At 43.2% G+C, this 18592-nt stretch overlaps 1 protein-coding gene across 1 annotated transcript in view; it reads right to left on the bottom strand.

Annotated features, from left to right (window-relative positions):
* Nucleotides 1–15034, bottom strand: part of LOC119973789 (mucin-2-like) — a 160677-nt gene extending 145643 nt beyond the window's left edge. The window contains exons 1-2 of the mRNA XM_038812213.1: nucleotides 14923–15034; nucleotides 1619–1672 (exon numbers count right to left, since the gene is read on the bottom strand). Of these exons, the coding sequence (XP_038668141.1) occupies nucleotides 1619–1672; nucleotides 14923–14971 (103 nt within the window). The 5' untranslated portion in view covers nucleotides 14972–15034. The remainder of the gene's footprint in view (nucleotides 1–1618; nucleotides 1673–14922) is intronic.
* Between the last annotated feature and the right edge of the window lie 3558 nt (nucleotides 15035–18592).

Below are 18592 nucleotides of genomic sequence, written 5' to 3'. Positions count from 1 at the left end.
ATAGTTGACCTGGGCGACATCATCTGAAAGCACAGTCTTAGCTTTCCCATGTATGCTGACAATACCCAGCTCTACCCCACAGGCTGCTCTCACAACTCCTTCACTGTCAAATTACCAGGCTGCTTATCCAATATCAGCTGGACAGATATTTTTCCTCCAACTAAATATTTGGAAAATAAAATAATTATTATCTGTCCCCGCTCCAAACTCCATTGCATAGTTACCAACTGAATCCCTCTCCCTGGAAAATGTGAGACTGAACCAGACTGCGCTCAACCTTGCCTCATACCTGTCCCTGAAATTTGCTTCCAATCACCTATTTGCGCAGTCACTAAGATAGCCAATTTCCATCTCCCTAACGTTGTCCAACTTAGCTCCGGTCTCAACTCATGTGATGCTAAGTTGCTCACTGCTACCTATGTTACCTTCAGGCCTGACTGCTTTAATGTGCTCTTGGCTGATCTCTTACATTCTAATCCCTGTAAACAGAGGGAGAGACTAATCTTGAGGACAGGTTTCCTGTCACATTCAGCCCATGTTTAAAGAAAGCCATGTACACTGGAATTGTACATTGCTTGGAAGCTGCTGAGCCTACCTGTATTTCTGGATTCAGGCTCATTGCATTACTCTTTGATGTGCTGTATGTCTGTCTTGCTTATGTTTTAATGAAATTGGAGAGCTGGTACAGAATTTAAGCTACTCAGCAGCATCAAGGCTATAGTTTTGGGAGCATATTTGCCTTTGAATTTTTTTTTGTGCCTCCAGGTCTACTTCCCTGGCAGCACGGTAGCACAGTGGTTAGCACAGTTGCTTCACAGCTCCAGATGCGATTCCCGACTTGGGCCACTGTCTGTGTGGCGTTTGCAAGTTCTCCCCGTGTTTGCCTGGGTTTCCTCCGAGTGCTGCGTTTCCTCCCACAGTCCAAAGATGTGCAGGTTAGGTGGATTGGATATGCTAAATTGTCCTTAGTGTCCAAAAAAGGTTAGGCAGGGACAGGGTGGAGATGCGGGGATAGGGTGGAGGTATGGGCTTAGGTAGGGCGCTCTTTCCGAGGGCCGGTGCAGACTCGATGGGCCAAATGGCCTCCTACTGCACTGTACATTCTATGATTCCCAGTGCCTTGATGCACTTGTTTGATAGTCAGCATATTGACCATTGATAGTGTGTGCGTTTTTACCTCTCATTCATTTTGAACATGGAACGAGGGCAGTGATTATCCCTGTGGAGTTTGGCAATTACATCTCCCCAGAGTGCTGAAAAAACATCACTCATCCTGATTTCAATGATTGAGGCAGATTGGGGAAGGTTGGGCAGAGCAAGGTGGAGTGGGTTGGCAGAAAAACATGGTGAGGATTGGCAGAAAAACATGGTATGGGTTGGCAAAATAAAATTGGCAGCACCATACAGAGCAGACGGCTGCAGTGTAGGAAAAAGAATGAACAATATCACGGGAAGAGCTCAGATGGGCTATACAGCGATATCACCACTGCGAACCAACAAGCAAGAGGTCAAATCCTTCAATTTGTCATTTTCTCTCCCGGACCCCATGGACACCCAGTGGACATTATTAGCCTTGTGGATGTAGTGTGCTATTTCAGCATTCTAAATGTTAACTTACCATAGTTGTTCATTGAGTAATCCCGTTTAATTCGTTGGTGGGCAAAGACATCGTCTGTGTTAAACAAAGATAAGTTTTACTCAAATGATTGAAAACGTTCAAAATTCTTACAATTAGAACAGAGAGAGATATTTTTATATTTTATACAGTGTTATAGAGGATTTGATGTACCAAGTACCAATCGATATAGAATGAATGAAGATAAAATAATAAAGGGCAAAAACCACTAAAACATACCAATTGAGAAATTCTACCAAAGAGTGCTGGTCTTTTCAGTCATAGAATCACAGAGGTCTACAAGCATAGAAAAGGCCCTTTGACCCATCGCGTCTGCATCGGTCAAACACAACCCTCTCTTTATAAGTAAAACTCTCCAGCCCAGGCAACATCCTGGTTATTCTCCTCTGCACCTTTTCCAGAGCTATCACATCCTCTCATAATGTGGATTCCAGAACTGCACACAATACTCCAGGTGTTGCCCAACCAACATTTTGTACAGTTCCAGCATAACCTCCCAGCTCTTAAACTCTATGCCTTGGCTAATAAAGGCAAGTATATACTAGTTAGATGTTCCAGCATAATTACTGACTAGAAGTGCCTGCTAAATTGGTGGCAGTTCATTGCAACAATCACAGAGAATAATCAGTTTTAACTTTACTTATCAGCTATTATTATTAAGTGTGAAAACTAATAGAGACAGCCTAGAATAGCTGATGAAATGTAAAATGAGTTCTTAACCAAGTTGTACTTGCTGATTAACAGTGGTTAACAAAAAGCAATTCTCACAAATAATCCTCTGTTTGGAATACATTATCGTGGCTGGCCTGATACTAACTGGAAAATTAATTGCATTAAAATGGGCAGGTTGCAAATACCTGTTAGCTCAGTTAGCCAGAGTCTGGTACAGAATGATGGCAACAGCAGAAGTTCAGTACTGACAGTGGTGGGTCAAGGAGGCCACTATGCCCCATGCTTGATGTACAGTAATGCCCCTCAAGTTATGTAACCAAGTGTCCCTCTCCAATAGAGAGATATCTATGGTCCTTTGTGAATTATGGCTAATTACCAATAAATGGTAGCAGGTACATTTCAGTCCTATATTGAAGATTGCAGTAATATTTCAGAATTGTTCAGGACATTTTTAAATCAGCATTTTCTATTCCAAGAACATTTGACATTAATGTGAGCATTGCACAATGCAAAACATATCAGCACTGGTAATAAATTTGGCAAATCACCGTGGGCAGAATGTTACCAGGCCCCAGGAGGTGGGACAAATGGGGGAGGAGCGGTAAAATTCTGTGTGAACTGTAGTGGGTGCATCTCCAACCAAGTCCTGCTGTCAAAGAATTTTGCTGAATTAAGTATATATAAGGAGTATCTCACCAGGGGCATTGGAAAAAGATTGAATCCCATTGCCGGGGAGGCCACCAGTTAAATGGAATTGGCAACCTCTGCAGTTGGAGGTTGAAAAAGGATTTTTATATCAAAATGGGAGCCATGGGCAGGAAAGGCAGATCAGTTGCCCCAACAATATCCCTGGAGGTGTTGCCTCTCCAGCACTCCACTCCTCTCCTTTCTTATTTATTTCCTCAACCCACCGGCTGAAGATTGCGGAATCGCTGTCTGCCTCCCTGAACTATGATTTTTTAATTTAGAGTACCCAATTTTCTTTTCCAATTAAGGGGCAATTTAGCGTGGCCAATCCACCTAACCTGCACATCTTTGGGTTGTGGGGGTGAAACCCACGCAGACACAGGGAGAATGTGCAAACTCCACATGGACAGTGACCCAGGGCCGGGATTCGAACCCGGGTCCTCAGCGCCGTAAGCAGCAATGCTAACCATTGTGCCATGTGCCGCCTCCTCCCTGAACTATGATCACCACTCCTGGTGGAGCTGCTGTGCTCCAGGATGTCTGATTGGGCAGGACCTCCCGGGGGTGAGCTGGGGGGTAGCTAGGCTAACAGCAGCCACAACATTAGCTGCCGTATTTAAAATCTGGGTGAATCAGTGTTCACATTGTGCCCTTGCCCCTCTGTTAGACACAGGCACTCCTAAGAAGCTGATGATCCTCTTAGCATAATGAATTCCAAAAGAATATCAAATGACTCCGAAAGATCCCTCTTCTGGAATCCCAGTCTCCCCAGACTCAACATTGAGCAGTCCTCTGGCAATATGGCCTGCTCTCTGAATCTTTCAACTTAATGTTCAGAAAATATCAGCCATCAAGGAAACAAAATTGGGATATCTTGCTACACAAAACTCCATTGACATAGTTTGCCTATAAACAACCTGTATTGGAACTGAAGAAGCAGGTCGCTGTTACAGCAAAGGCTTTGACCTCTTGTGATAAAAATATAAAATTTGGATGGAAGGCCCACTGCATGTTGTTGACATGAATTTTCACCTGACGTCTGGCCATCTGCCCAATCGGTAAAGCTCAGCTCCCCCCGCATTTATTTTCCTGTTACATTTTGCTTTATTAAACAACTAAAAATAAAATTGATTGGCTACACAACAAACAGATTCACATCTCAAGTGAATGTTATAATGAAGCAATCAAACAGATAGCGTAACATATTCAAAACCTCCATCAGCTACATGCTGGGGGTCAGCGGGGAGTCACCATTTCTGTTGTGGGGCTGAGGGGCCTGTCTCTGGATGATGGGATGGGCACCTATAAAAATGGCATCCTGGGATCAGTAAGTGCAGATTGGCCAGCATGCTATCCGCTATGCATATTCTGGCATGCTAAAGGCAAGGGAATCCCACCTCTATGATGCTCCTACCGCCAGAAGAACCACTCCGGTTTTCCCGATGGGAGCACTTGGCCTCAAAACCGGAGATTTGCACCTGCTGTTTCCGAACAGTCATATCCCTGTCACTCAAGAGACATTGCAGTTTATTGTGATGCATTGGCACAAACACCTAACAGCCAATCGGGGAGGTATATTTAGTGTCAGGGCACTATTAATCAATGGAGATCTGATCCATATTTTTTAAGTATACTTGAAAATATTGTTTTAGCCTCATAAAGTTCCATACAGGGAATTAAATCCAAGATCCTACAGCAAGGGGCAATTGCTTTAAGACCTGACAGGGCGAGAGATGCTTTGGGGGTAGGGTCCATGAGAACTGTACTGCCATCGGTCTTAAAATTCTGCCCTGGCATAAAATGCATATATATTAATTTAAATATAAGTTTCTGTGCTGCTGTTTTAATGGCGATATTAATCCTAAGTGGTCTCAGAATGGCATTTTATCTTAATAAATTAAAAACGTTGAGACCATAAAATATATCAAATTAATTATTTATTTTAAGCAGGATCTACCACCCAACCTTTGCCGAATTCGCATAAAGGCCTTTGATCTGAACAAAACCGTATAAAATTAGAAGTATCTGTATCAAAGTTCGAGAACTATTTGTTACAATTGTGATGAAAAATATGCTTGAACCCCAAACGGTGACACATTGGGTGTGACTTCCTGAAGAGACTTCAAGGTGAGGAGTGCGCAGATTCTGCCCCGGAGCTCTTTGCAATGGGGTTCATTACGACTATTCTTGTCCACCAGAGCGTATAATCCACGTCACTCCTTTGGACATGCTTCAGCAGAGATCTACTTCAGGAGGCAATAGTTCATTTGAAATATAGCATGTGTCCCATTGCAACTGACCTCAAATATCCACATTAACCAAAGGTCGGAGATATGGCACAATACTGGACTTCACATGACAAAGTGTTTTCACTGGGCAAGTATATATTTTTCATGAAGGTGTCACTTTCCCAACCTTGCTCCTTGCCTGAGGTGTGGTGATCCTCAGGTTAAATCACCAGCAGTCAGCTCTCCTCCTCAAAAGGGGAAGGGGAAGCAGCCTGTGGTCATCTGGGACTGTGGCGACTTTACGTTCAAGATGGCCTGAAATTTCCCGCAATGGCATGTTTGGATCCCAAAGCTATAAATTAGGTAGTTTTGCTCTCATGGTGAAATTACATCATGATTTGCTGATGAGCTGATCTGATAATCTGGGAGGGGCTATAGAATGCTGTTGTGTTCTGCTGCTTCGGATAACACAGGCTGCTACTTGATGCAGTCTTAACTAAAGGATGCTCCAGACTCTGAAATTAGTTCAATGTGTTTATTGAACTACTAACACAGTTCTCAAATGAGTTTGACTCTCTGCTAATCTAACTGTAGTAACTCAGTCTAACTGCACCAGCTTGCTCTTAGCCACATGCTGGGGTGTGATGCTGCTGATCAACCCTATCTAACTCTCTAGATGTCTGTCTGTGGAAAGAGGCAGGGTGTGAGTGCCTCATCCCTTTTATCATGTTTATGTCATGCCCCCTTGTGGTGATGCCACCTCTGAGTGTCCTGACTGCCCATTGGTTGTGTCCTATACTGAGTGTTCATTGGTTGCATGTTTGCATATCATGACAAATACATAGACAGAATACCTATTTTGGGTGTAATGTGTTCAATGAGTATATGCTGAGACTAACTATAAATCATTGATAGTTGCATTCCATGCTTGATGCACAAATATTAACAGAACAGTAACATCTGTCAGGGAAAATCAGAACATACAACTCTAATCATCTATTTTATTCCTTCATTGAGATGTCAAATTTCAGTAAAAAGTTAGTAAAAATGTTGCTGTAAAGGATTCATTTAATGTTGTGACGTGCATATTTTCAGTTTATTAGAAATTAAGTTTGCCTTCAGTGTGCAGTGATGGAAGTAGTGTGAGGAAATCCCAATCACTGCAGCCTTCTCTTGTTTAAGCCAAAGTATATGTTGTTACCTTTGATTTAGGATAACCTGCTGAGTGAATGAATGCTGTACTGATCCAGAGCTCTGTTGCTGCGCTCTGCTCTGTAAACCAACCAGTGCAAATCTCTAATGGTCTGAAGTGACACATGCAAGCAAAACAGTGTTAATTCAGCAAATTTCTGATTGCCTTTGATTGTGATGGGGACCGAGCTATTGGGTCAGAAATTGTTGTGAAACATAATGTCAAGTTTTAATTGTTAAAACAGAGCATAATTAGTGAGGAAAAGATGTACGCTGAATCGTGTTTTGCCACAAATTCCTGGACTTTATTGTCAGCCATGCAAAAACCTCATATGGCTGTTGACCATCTGTGGGAGTCAAGAAATTATGGAACTGCCCAACAACTAGAAATAAAATGGTGTAGTGAGGGATTCTAATTTGTGTCATACCCGAACAAGAGGAAGACAAATGAAGCGCTTCAAAGGCACCCTGAAGGCTTACCTCAAGAGATGCAACATAGGCCCAACCCCTGGGAGTCGCTTGCTAAGAAGAGGCCCACTTGGAGGAACCTCCTGATTGACAGGACACAATTCTTCAAGAACACCCGATGGCAAGAAGAGGTCCGGTAAAGAAGCCTGAGAAAGGAATGCCAGCCATCTGGAGTCCAAGGACCAATCCCACCTCCCGAAAATACCTGCCAAGTATGCGGTTGAAGATGCAGCTCTAGGCTCATCAGCCATGCAAGGCCCACAGAACCCATGAGCAGTGACACAAAGATTCTTAGGGGGACAATCGTTAGTCAGCAATCGCCAAGAAGAGTTGACTTTTTCCTTTTTCTTGGTCTCTTCGCTCTCTTAAAATAATCTTTCTCATGCTCTCTTTATTTATCTAGCTAATTTAAACTTGATGAATGTTATTTCCTTCTCGGTTATTCCGCCCTTTCTTTCTCGATCCTCAAATATTTTGGTTCAGAAGATATATACTGTGCTCGGAGATAAACACGTTGATTATACGCTGGCCATGATTTTATAGCCCTTCCCACCAGTGGGATCTTCCAGGTCCTGCAGAAAGTGTCAGCACCCACCCCAACCCACCCCATGCCACCAAAGATGTGCTCTCTGGTGGGTGGGGGGGGGGTAGGGGGGGGTGGTGGGCGGGTGAGTAATACAAACCACTATAGATTTTATCAGAACTGGAAGGCCCTGCTGGTGGCCACCTGCACTGCGGCAAAACACTCCCTGGGGACAGCCAGAAAATCTTGGGCAGTGTGCGCTTCAGTGGACTGAAGTTAAAGTCCGCTGTCGGGCACATTCAACGGGATGTTTCTCGGCAGCTGTATGCCAAGAAACATCCTGGCAAATGCACCTGAAAGCAGAGTTAGTTTTAAGTCTGCTGAATTGCGCCCATACACTGTGGTGTATTTTGTGATCAAAGGAATTTGGTTTGATTGGGGAAGTCCCTGAGCGGTTAATGTGCATTGCAGCCTGCAGAGATCATTCATTTTTCAGCCTGGACAGAGGAGGTCATTGCTGGTAGAGACAAGGAATGCAGAGAGCGGGTTAAATTTTGGCGAAGATTTTGGGAGAGAGAAGAAGTGAATTCTGATCTGTCTGATATAGAGTCCAAAATTCTCTCATGGTCGGATAGTTATAAAAGAGTAATAATATGTAAAGCAGAGCAGTCTTTTCTGGGGACAAGGAAGAAGCTGAAACATGCCAGGTGAACGAATGTTTTGAAGATATTCAGTCAGCGCCTAAAGGGGTTCTAACAGGAGCCGAATCTATTTATGAAGCAAGTATTAGTCTATGCCCTGCTGATTTTAGACAGATTTCAAGCTGTATATTTATTTTGTTACTCAATGGCAAACTGATTAGTAATGTTAAGGGGGAATTGTAAGTTGTTCTTTTCAGGCCTGGAGTTAAAAAATTTAATTTTGTATTAATAATAACGTTTTGTTTTAGAAATATCTCCTCAAGCAAATCAATTTTTCCACACAGTCTTACAAATAAACTAATATATTGGGGTTTCGGTCCAGTGTCCTAGCCACTGTTGGGGTCTGGTCTGGGATTGTGATAATACTAGAGGATTAAGCGATGGTAATGCCATTAAATGTCAAAGCATCATCGTTCACCAAGGTTCCACCTGCTGTACCTGCAGCTTATAATTTCACAAATCTTTGCACAAAATGTAGGGCCAGGCCTTCTTTCCCCAAAACTTGTACCCCAATGGCATCCCAGAAGATGCACTGGGGAGCCCCTTGTAGGTCCACACTCATGGTGACGTTGCTTGGAAATTGCCTGGACAGTTTCAAATTCCATTGGTAATTATCGTGACTGTAGAAACCTCTGGAAACTATGGTACTGACTCTCACCTCCACCCTCCCCTGTCCCCTACTGAACCACCCGCGCCCCCAACAACTCTCCTGACTCCCGACCTAGCCCTGACCACCTGACTAGCACCCTGCGATCATCCAACCCCCTCAAATCCATCCGGTCCCCAACCCTTGACCATCAGACTACCTCCCAGACCCCAGCTACCCCTATCTTCAGAGTTCCCTTGCCACCTGACTACCCCCATACCCATCCTACCCATCCCAATCCCACCTTGTCTACTCCCCTGACCTATCTTATCCACCCACCTTATCCCCTCACTCACTTACCTTCTCTCCTGTCAAAATAGTTGGGATATTTAAACTTAATGATTTACAACAGCTAGTGCCAGAAAAAAAGTGGCATAGCTTCATTTCCCCCGGCGATCCTGCCCTGTACTGAAGGCCTCCAGGAGAAACTATGCTCCACATTTCTCACCAGGCCCGGGTTGGAAGTCCAGGCGGGAAATCTATAGCTCCAGATGAAAATAGGAAAATATGGGCGCAGTGGCAATCCAATGATGATTGTCCACTCCACGGAAAATTGGGAACCAATATGATCTGAAGGGTATTGGGGGAAGGAAAGCAATCAAATTCAGTGCTCACTGCTGCAGCTGCAATCTCTCTGCCATCAGTACTTATATTTAACCCCCGGGCTCAGAACTCCTTGACATAGCAAAATGCTGGAAATTCTAACTTGACGGATACAATGTTAAAATTCAGCACCATAAGAATGACGTATGATTTAGATACGCCATTGCGAGAGATGAGTTTTCCCTAGCTGTTCTCATCTCTGCTAAAGGACAACAGAACATTCTGGAATTAAATTAAAGCTCATCTGACCTCATGATGTACCAGTAATTTTTGGGTCCTAAATCATTGTGACAATATGCAGCATGAACGGTTAATTAAACCGAACTGTGAACCAGTATGACCAGGATTTTCCACACCTGCACTCTGGCATTTTGGAGTGAATGGATGGATCACAGCTGCCTGCGGATTACAGATTCAAAACAGAGTAGCCTGTGATCAGAGGTAGTGAATGGAAGTGAATGAGTACATGCAGTACTCCACTCATCTTGCACCTTTCTTTTATGTCGAAGTTCTTTTACTTTACCAGTTGAAAAATATGACCCACCTATTGAATTACGAAGATAACGTTTGGGCAACAATTTGGAGAATGTGTTTTCGTACTCGTATCTGAGATAGTGCTGTTTCTCTTAGTTCTGACTCTGATTAATGGGGCTTAGAAAGGAACGGGAAGCAATCTGGGTTTTTACACAATTCTAAAAACCCATTTATTCTCCAAACTCATAAAATATTTCAGAACTTGGAGTAATCAGGATGGAAACAGTTTGACATGAAACATACCTCGATTATCCTGACATAAGAATAACCTTTCTGTGACCAATATGGAGCTTGGCACATTCATGAAATGAAAGTATTGTAATGAGGAAGGATTGACCGGACAATTTGTAAATCTTAACCTCTTAAAATGAAACTTACAATCCAATCTCTTTTGATTGAACCAGTATGATATGCTGTCCACAAAAGTGAACAGACTTTTTGTACCGAAGTTTGTCATGTTTAATTTTAAAACCCTTTAAAGTATGTCAAATTATTTAAAAATGCAAATATCCGACACATTCAGTTTGCAAATTTAGCAGCAGAAAAATGCCACAAACTTTTATGTTGTCAATAGAAAAGATTACCTGTTGCCAAATTTGTTGCTGCAAAATAATATCACTGTAATAACCCCCACGAATCCACGGGGATGATTGATCTCCCTGTGGGCACGTGGAATACCAGCTCCCCTACTAAGGGGCAAAGACCTAATAGCGGGACTCATTACAACAAATCGATAAAAGCCGGCCAGAATGGAATTAGCATCTTCGGATGGTCTCGGCTGGAACGGGTTGTACTGCCCGACACTTTCCAGCTTTATAATAAACCATTGGGTTTAAATCCTTCTCGGGTCCATTCCTGTGATCCACTCCTGTGATTATAATAATCACAATCCAATTGGGCTTCCTCCAGTGCTACACACGGTAGGTAAAAGAATATGTCTTTTACTCCATTATCTTTATATCAATATGCTTCTCTCGGCCTGCAATTTCGGCATCTGTCTTTCACCTTATTTACTTTTGGACTTTTCTACTTCTCTCAGCTGTTCCCTTATTTCTATTGAGGCGGTACATTGTGGTGAGGATAGGGGTCTCTAATGTCTTTAAGCTTTAATTTGTAGTGCAGTTGGGGAGGGTGGTGGAGGGAGGGAAACTGGTCATTGATGGCTGCCTTTTCATTCCCTCCCGCCCATAATTTGTGCTTAATTCCCTCCCTCTCACTCCCATTGTATCCCTCACTTGCCCATCACCCAGCATTGCTACCACTCCCATTGCAACTCGTATCAAGCCCCATTACTACCTCCACCTCTTCTTTGACCCTCCCCGACCCCACCCCAGAGCAATTGGGGAGACCGTCACACTTCCTCGTTCCGGCTCTCTCCCTCACCACACCCCACCCCTTCCATTTTCCTTCAACTAAATTTGATTGCGTGCAAAACTCTAACCCTAATGAAAACTTTGAAATTGCTCTCCTTGTTTTTAAAAAAGTTGCAGTGCACCTGAGCAAAACCTGCTGGTATCTGAAAAGATAATTTAAGCAATTCTGCAGCTGAATGAGAAAAACCTGGGGAATTGGTTAAGTTGCACACACTAAATCTGCACAATCTTTATTCAGCGAAAATATCAGTCCAGTTTTTTGTGAGAGGCTGAGGTCTACAAGGAAATTATAAGGAACAAAGACATGAAAAAATAAATTTAATTGACCAATGTAGCCAACATCCTACAGTATAATTTGCAACTTTTAGGGCACGGTGGCGCTGTGGTTAGCACTGCTGCCTCACGGCACCGAGGACCCAGGTTCAATCCCGGCCACGGGTCACTGTCCGTGTAGAGTTTGCACCTTCTCCCCGCTTCTGTGTGGGTCTCCCCCCCACAACCCAATGATGTGTAGGGTAGATGGATTGGCCACACTAAATTGTGCCTTAATTGGGGAAAAAGATGTTGATTTGGAGAAGATGGTTGGACAGAAGTGCTATCTGGTCTCAATCTTACCATTCTACCCGGGCACCAGAACTAGTCTGATCACTGTAGAACAGTGAAGTCGAAGAATCAACCAGGCTGAGGGCTCATGATTGCTTACCATTGCCCATCCTGGACAGTGCATGTAACTGTCATGTGTTTAAATATAAATCAATGCCAAGAAACAGGGTGAACTCTGTTGTTTTCCACAATTGGATAGCTTGCTGACACTCAATGCCTGGAATCACACATAATTAATGGTCCTTGCAGTAGCATATCAGAGGACTACTATGGCACTGTACCAAGATACACTTGTTTGCCTCAGGAGCCAAGCAAAGAAGAACATTTAAATGTGAAAAGTGTTGAAAACCATAATGATTACATACTTTGAAATTGAAAAGAATGTTACTGTATTGTCTTGGTTTTCCAATTAGTAAGTGCAGAGAGAGATTGTTTGCTGATCTCTCATTAGTGCCAAGTCGGTGCAAACCAATGGTCTAATAAGTTGCCAATGGTCTAATAAGTTGCCAAAAGTGGCATTTTTACCTCCTTCCCCCAGGGACCTTTGCCAATCTTTCCTCGAAGTTTCAGTGGGAATTTGGAATAACACTGAGAATTATCATCATAGAATCCCTAAAGTGAAGGAGACCATTCAGGCTCACCAAGCCTGTACCAGCCCTCCAAAAGAGCACTCCACTCGGGTCCACTCCTTTGCCCATCCTTGCAACCTAACCTACACGCTTTTGGACACTAAAGAGAAATTTAGCATGGCAAATCCACCTAACCTGCACATCTTTGGACTTTTGGGGGGGGGGGGGGGGGAACGACGACACAGAATATACACCGATGATTTACTTTTATATATATATATACCTGACTCAATACCCACGATTGGTAACATTATGGAACTAATAAAAAGGTTCAAAACCTTCTCAGGCTACAAGTTAAATTTTGTAAAAAGTGAGTGCTTTTTACTCTCAGCACCGAGGGAAAGATAAAGCAGGGACGACATGCCATTTCGATCAGTAACTAACCATCTTAGATACTTGGGAGGTCCAAGTAGCTCAAGACTGGTCTCAGATCCATAAATTAAATCTTACAAGTCTAACCGCAAGGGATAAAGAAGACTTACAAATGTGGCATAGTCTGCCCCCATCGTTTGTGGGCCAAGTACAATTGGTAAAAAAGAATGTTCTGTCACGGTTTTTATTTATATTTCAATGTCTCCTGGTCTTTGTATCTAAAGTTTTCTTTATGGAGTAGAAAGATTGATCTTTTTGTTTACATGGGCTGATGGGGTTCCTAGGATTTGTAATTCGTTACTTCAGAGGAAGCGGCACTTGGGCAGATTAGCCTTGCCAAATCTTAGGCTCTCTTACTGGGCAGCAAATACAGAAAAGTTTTGATGCTGGTGTAGGGCACCAGATACAGTATGGGTGCAGATGGAGGAAGGGACATGTAAAGGTTCGGGGCTCAGGGTGCTGGCTACAGCGCCACTCCTGCTGATGCCACGGTTGTAGTGTCAACACTGAACATATGGAAACAGTTTTGCAAACATTTTAAATTAGGGGCAGGGTCGAAACTAATGCCAATCCGAGAAAACTATCTATTTAAACTTGCAAGAATCGACATTGGGTTTGAAGGCTTGGAGGAAAAAGGTGTGATTAAGTTGAAAGATTGAAGGTCATTTTGCAACATTTGAAGAATTGAGGGAGGAATATATACTCCCATGGTTAGAGGCTTTTAGATATGCATAGATATGGGCTTTTGTAAAGGAGAACTTCCCTATGTTCCCAATGTTACTCCATTATTCTTTGATGGAGGAGGTGTTGATGGTTTTGGGGATAGAAGGGAGGGTTACCCCTTATTTATAGAAAAATTATGGAAGTAAGATCAGAATCTCTGGATAGGTTTCAGGCCAAATGGGAGGAGAAATTAGGGGAGATGTTGGAAGAAGGGCTTTGGTACAAAAATGTACAGGGAATAAATGCATCGACCTTGTGCTCAAAGTTGGTACTAATACAGTTGAAGGTAGTTCACAAAATGCATTTTACAAAGTCGAGAATGAGTTGTATGTTTGAAGGGGTTGAGGACATTTGTAACAGGTAGAGGAGGGGACCAGATAATCATGTACACATATATTGGTCGTGCCTGACACTTAGGAAATTCTAGAACACCTTCCTTAGCACCATGTCGGCAGTGCTACAGTTGGATCTAGAACCCAGTCCCCTGTGAGCCATATCTAGGGTGTCGCACTGGCCGGAGCCCCAGACAGGCAGGGGCAAATGTCTTAGCCTTTGCCTTGCTGGTGGTGAGGAGGCAGATCCTATTGGGTTGGAAGACAGTTTTTACGCCATGTACTTCAATACGGCTGGGAGCGTTAATGGAGTTTCTAAGCCGAGAGAAGATTAAATTTAGTTTAAGTGGGAATGATAAAGGGGTTCTATAAAATATGCCATCCATTTACATCTCACTTAATGGAATTAACCGCAGACAGCAGCTAAAAGGGGAGGAAAGTTAGGTACTTAATTCATTGTTTTCGGGTTGAGGAAGTGTTTATTAAATGATAGTTAAATATGTGTAATGTAATTTATGGGTAAGAAAATTGTTGAAAAAGCGAATAAAAATATGTATTAAAAATATCAGAATTGAAACCCTTAATGACAACCTCAGCCTGAAGCAAAAGCATGTCTGATATTTTCATGTGTTCATGTTCCGGAGAGTATAGCCAGTTTTAATTTTGATAAATTATACCTGTTCACAATAGCAGTACATGGCTTTCCAGCAGTTGTGTGATAATGGTTATCACCATTAAACAATAACCTATAGACAATAGGTTCTCAATTTACATGCTTTGATATGGAAACATTTATGATAAATGAAACCCCAGTCAACAATCAAACATTATTTTATAAAGTGAGTGAAATTAAATTCTTGGAACGCAATTTCAATTTTAACAATATGTGAAGTTGCTTGCAGTACACATATATAATTAATCAAGCAATGATATAAATACAAACATGCCTAAGTGCTAAATTTCTTTAATGTCTAAAATGCAATACATAGATAAAATCTTACCTTTCAAAAGGGACAAAGCCCAGAGGATTAGAAATATGGAATATTTCATTGGAATAGTTTGGGAATTGATAGGATTGCAATCTCACTGAGCACTGCTGACTACTGGGTGCTTGATTTCACAGCTATTTTATACCTGGCCCTTGCCTGGTGACATGAGTAAGGTATGAGGAAATTACTGTCTGCAAGTAGTTATTCTGAAATCAACATGTGCTTTAACCATTTCAGAACTTAAAGACTTTCACAATGCAGGCATCCCGCCCTTAAACTGTAAGGTGATTGAGAATCCATAGATTATGGGAATTTATGGATATTGATTTCACAAGGATAATACAGCAGCACACCCAAGGGAATACAGACTCATGCAACATATATTTTTGCACTTTTAATGTAAAAACATTCAAGATGCTTTGTAAATAGAGTGGCACGGTAGTTCAGTGGTTAGTACTATTGCTTCACAGCGCCAGGGTCCCAGGTTCAATTCCCAGCTTGAGTCATTATCTGTGCGGAGTCTGCATGTTCTCCCTGAGTCTGCATGGATTTCCGCCTGGTGCTCCGGTTTCCTCCCATAAGTCCCGAAAGACACGCTGTTAGGTAAATTGGACATTCTTCATTCTCCCTCTGTGTACCTGAACAGGCAACGGAATGTGGCGATGAGGGGCTTTTCACAGTAACTTCATTGCAATGTTAATGTGACGTTATTAAAGATTATTATCAATCAAATCAGATATCGAGACATGGCAGGGATAAATTAAGGACTCTAATCTAAAAGATAGGCTTTGAAAGAGGAAGAGAGAGGTGAAGGGTTAGAAAGGTGGAGGGTCAAGGGTCAGGACAGCTAGAGGCCCTGCTGGGGGCAGGCTGGGGGAGTTAAATAGGGTGGGATATGGCTGTGAAGAGATTTTAAAAAGTGAGAATGAAGTGTTTACACAATAGGTTGAAGGATGGAAAGGTGATGTCGGTCAGTGACAAAAGGACAAGTGGACAAGCAGGTCTTATCATGGGACGGAATATGGGCTACTGTCTTTTCCACCAGGTACAATGAGGGAAAAGTGGGAAGAAAGAGTACCAAAATAATTGAAGTTAGAGGTGAGAAAACGTTGCTCGCTAAGGTCAGAGTCACAGTGAAACCTCTTATTTAGCGAGAACCACCACGGTAGCACAGTAGCATTATGTATAGCACAATTGCTTCACAGCTCCAGGGTCCCAGGTTCGATTCCGGCTTGGGTCACTGTCTGTGCAGAGTCTGCACATCCTCCCCGTGTGTGCGTGGGTTTCCTCCGGGTGCTCCGGTTTCCTCCCACAGTCCAAAGATGTGCAGGTTAGGTGGATTGGTCATGCTAAATTGCCCTTAGTGTCCAAAATTGCCCTTAGTGTTGGGTGGGTTACTGGGTTATGGGGATAGGGTGGAGGTGTTGACCTTGGGTAGGGTGCTCTTTCCAAGAGCCGGTGCAGACTCGATGGGCCGAATGGCCTCCTTCTGCACTGATAATTGAGAAAAAGCTGGCTAAGGGACATTAGGGAGGAGAGTTTTGAGAGAAATTAAAAAGCAGTGTGAAAGGCGCAACACATGTCTAATAATCGTGGAGAAAAAAAAGAGATAAAAATTGAGCTACATTACGAGCAGGAGTTCTTGAAATGGGAATTGATGACAGGGAGAGGGAGAGGGTTTATCTGTAAAGAAAGACACCTTCTAACAGTCGGCCAGTAGAGGAGCCAGTTGGGGAAATGCAGTGTTTAGACATTGCAGAGAGCGGTTAAGGAGGTGAGTCCCACAGACAAAATGAACAAACTCCTCACAGCGCCAGGGACCCGGGATTCAATTTCAGCCTTGGGTGACTGTCTGTGTGGAGTTTGTATGTTCTCCCCATGTCTGCGTGGATTTCCAGCGGGTGCTCGTTTCCTCCCACAGTCTAAAGATGCACAAGTTTGGAGGATTGGCCATGATAAATTGCCCTTTACTGTCCAAAACGTTAGGTGGGGTTACAGGGAATGGATGGGGGGGGTATGTCTAGATAGGGTATTCTTTCAGAGGGGCGTTGCAGACTCAATGGGCTGATTGGCCTCCTTCTGCACTGTAGGGATTCTATGAATCAAAGAGATTAGGGCCAGAGTTCAGTGGGGACTTTGTAGGCAATGTCCCATCTCAGTTGCATGAGTGCACGGCTGCAAAGAAAATAAGGAATGTCCTGCGCAGGAAATAAACAAACTAGGCAAAAGAAACAAAAAGGCCAGCCAAGCTGTAAAACAAGAAGCTCGAGGGAACCTTGCTGACTAAAGTGTTGAGAGTGGGTGTATTAAGACAAAGATTGGGGGTGAGTGAAGGTGGACTGATACGTTGCAGCTGAGGGAGTGACACAGATGATTTCAATCTTCACAAGGAAGCTATTATACCAAAGAATAATACAAATAACTAATGATAAGACTATTAGAAATTAGCATCCCCCTTCACCTTTTTATTTGAAGCTTCCTTTAACATGCATACTCTGTCGCTTTATACATTTCTGGCTTATGAACATGTATTAACTTAATCACTGGGAGGTGCATAACATTTAGGTGGATTAATCTTTGATTCCTTTCACTCCCTTTGAATAATATTTTGCCTCCTTCTTGGCATTCTATAAATTTCATAAATTACAGGTATGATTCCCAGAACAATGGTGTTACTTCATGATTCACCACTGTTCTGAATTAATGGCTCCCAAATGACTAATGTAACTGATGCAATAAAGCACAAATTTGATTGTCCTGACGTTGCATTATTCTTAGTGGTCAATTAAATAACTTTTCAAACTATTTGAATCTTTTGAATGTAAGTAGAAGATTCAAACCGCACCCAACTTGCCTTGAAGGAAGCAATGCTGTTTGGTGATTGGGCTGCCTGCAAGTGGAAAGAGTTTCCTCACTGCATTGTGAATCCAATTTCGATGTGCCAATACTTCGAATTTGATTGATTGTTGTAGAAATCAATATATTTGAGTGGCAGCACAATGCCCTCTTTGTGACCTCGCAGGAGAAGTTGGCCCACAACAGACGGGAGAGAGCCCAGATGGGCGGCGGGGTGCCAGACAGTCCTCACCCACTATGAGGAATTGGCCTTGGAGGTCAGCGGGGTGGACCAGGCCAGATCGGTCATCGGCGTAGAGATTGGCATACGGCGCAGAGGTAAGGATCCATTGGCCTCCACCCAGATGACGTGTCACACGTGAATTGTTACTGCCATACAAAGTAACCCATCCTTCCCACTGTCCATTACCCAGATTCTCAATCCAATGGTGCCCCCCTCCCCGCCTTCTATGAGAACACCTTGGAGGGGAGGTTTGAGAGGACCACCATATTTGCGGCACAGATGACAGCCCCAACCATCCTTCAGTGCAGAGACACACACCTTGGTAGTGGTGTGTGGGCAGGCTTCTGGGTCACAATCTGGTGAGCAACAGACAGTTGCTGATGCACATCAGGTAGAAGCAGGAATGCCCAAGCGAGACAGTAGTCAGAGGTCTGCTGGATCCTGTCATGATCTCTGTATATGAATATACACGATCAATGTATGTAAATGTAGTACAGCAATTTCAACACTAGGGGCGCGATTCTCCGGACTCACGACGGTTCGGAGAATAGCGGGCGTCGCAAATTTTTACGGCGACGCTGTTCCGACGCCCTCCCGCTATTC

The sequence above is a fragment of the Scyliorhinus canicula genome, chromosome 11 (assembly GCF_902713615.1).
Source record: "Scyliorhinus canicula chromosome 11, sScyCan1.1, whole genome shotgun sequence".
NCBI classification, from domain to species: Eukaryota; Metazoa; Chordata; class Chondrichthyes; order Carcharhiniformes; family Scyliorhinidae; genus Scyliorhinus; species Scyliorhinus canicula.
Note: the sequence above shows the minus strand (reverse complement) of the source record. Positions and strands in the feature narration are given on the sequence as shown.